This window comes from Neomonachus schauinslandi, unplaced genomic scaffold (genome assembly GCF_002201575.2).
Source record: "Neomonachus schauinslandi unplaced genomic scaffold, ASM220157v2 HiC_scaffold_8007, whole genome shotgun sequence".
NCBI lineage: Eukaryota > Metazoa > Chordata > Mammalia > Carnivora > Phocidae > Neomonachus > Neomonachus schauinslandi.
The window spans coordinates 1-1,019 of record NW_025416694.1 but is presented as its reverse complement, the minus strand read 5'-3'; the positions used below and the strand labels follow the sequence as shown (position 1 = coordinate 1,019).

Here is a 1,019-nt window from a genome sequence, read left to right as displayed (position 1 = left end):
GTAGCACCTGTAGGTACCCCCGTGGGCTGAGGTCACAGGACTCATGGAGAACTCAGCCTGGTGCTGCCCAGCTCGGCGCTTTGCTCTAAGACGCAGGGGGGGATCGGCTGCCCCCTCCTTGGACAGAAGGAAAGTGTCCTCAGAGCTCCATGACTGACACAGCAGGGTCACATTCTCTCCTGAGGTCACCGTGCGTCCCGGCTGCACTGAGAGGGAGGGTGTGTAGGGGAGCTGTCCTAGAGAGAGGAAGGGCAGGTGAGGGGCTGTCCAGCCCTTGCTCTGAACTGAGTCTGTCTGTGTCCTCTGAGTCTCTCCCTTCCCCGTCCCCTGTCTCTCTCCGTCTCTCTCCCTCCCTGGGGACCCCACACCCCTGGTCCCACCACCACCACCTGGGCCCCCCTGGCAGGACCTGTGCAGAGTCTGGGGTCCTGACTGACACCAGCTGCACATGGTCCAGTCGCATCTCACCTGCGACCAGGATGTCCAGGGGGTCACTGGGGGCCGACCACTCGGAGGAGAGCTTGCGTCCACCATAGCATGCGTACCGGCCCCCGTGGGAGGGTCTCACAGGGCCCAGGTAGAAGTCTGCCCCAGAGAGCCCAGCCTGGGGCTGTCGGCCAAGAAGCTGGGGAGGGTCCCGTGCGCCCTCCTTGGACAGAGCGAATCTGTCGTAGCTGACGTCAGAGCGACACTGGAGGGTCAGGCTCTGTCCAGAGGTCACGACAGGGCCCTGCTGGGTCAGGAGGGAGGGCTTCCCCAATGCACCTGGGAGAGACCAGCCGTGGATTGCAGGGGCTGATGCTCCCCAAACCTCCCTTCTCCCATCCTGACCCCCGTCTCACTGTCCATCACCCTCTGTGACTCTGACCTGTGAGCCCCTGTGTCCCCTCTCCCCACCCTCTCATCTGGGGCTCCCCTGGGAGCGGAGCCCCCATAACCTGTCTGGTGCCTCAAAACAGGGATGGGGCAACAATCAGACTCCCTCACCTGAGACCAGCAGCTCCAGGGGGTCACTGGGG

At 63.9% G+C, this 1,019-nt stretch overlaps 1 protein-coding gene across 1 annotated transcript; it reads right to left on the bottom strand.

Moving 5' to 3' along the window:
* Positions 1–6: 6 nt before the first annotated feature.
* LOC110578350 (leukocyte immunoglobulin-like receptor subfamily A member 6) lies at positions 7–1,015 on the bottom strand (the record flags this gene model as incomplete). Its single annotated transcript, XM_044912551.1, has 3 exons — positions 7–236; positions 469–765; positions 988–1,015. Coding segments are annotated over 3 exons (555 nt in total), but the record flags the coding sequence as incomplete, so codon positions are not given.
* Positions 1,016–1,019: the final 4 nt, after the last annotated feature.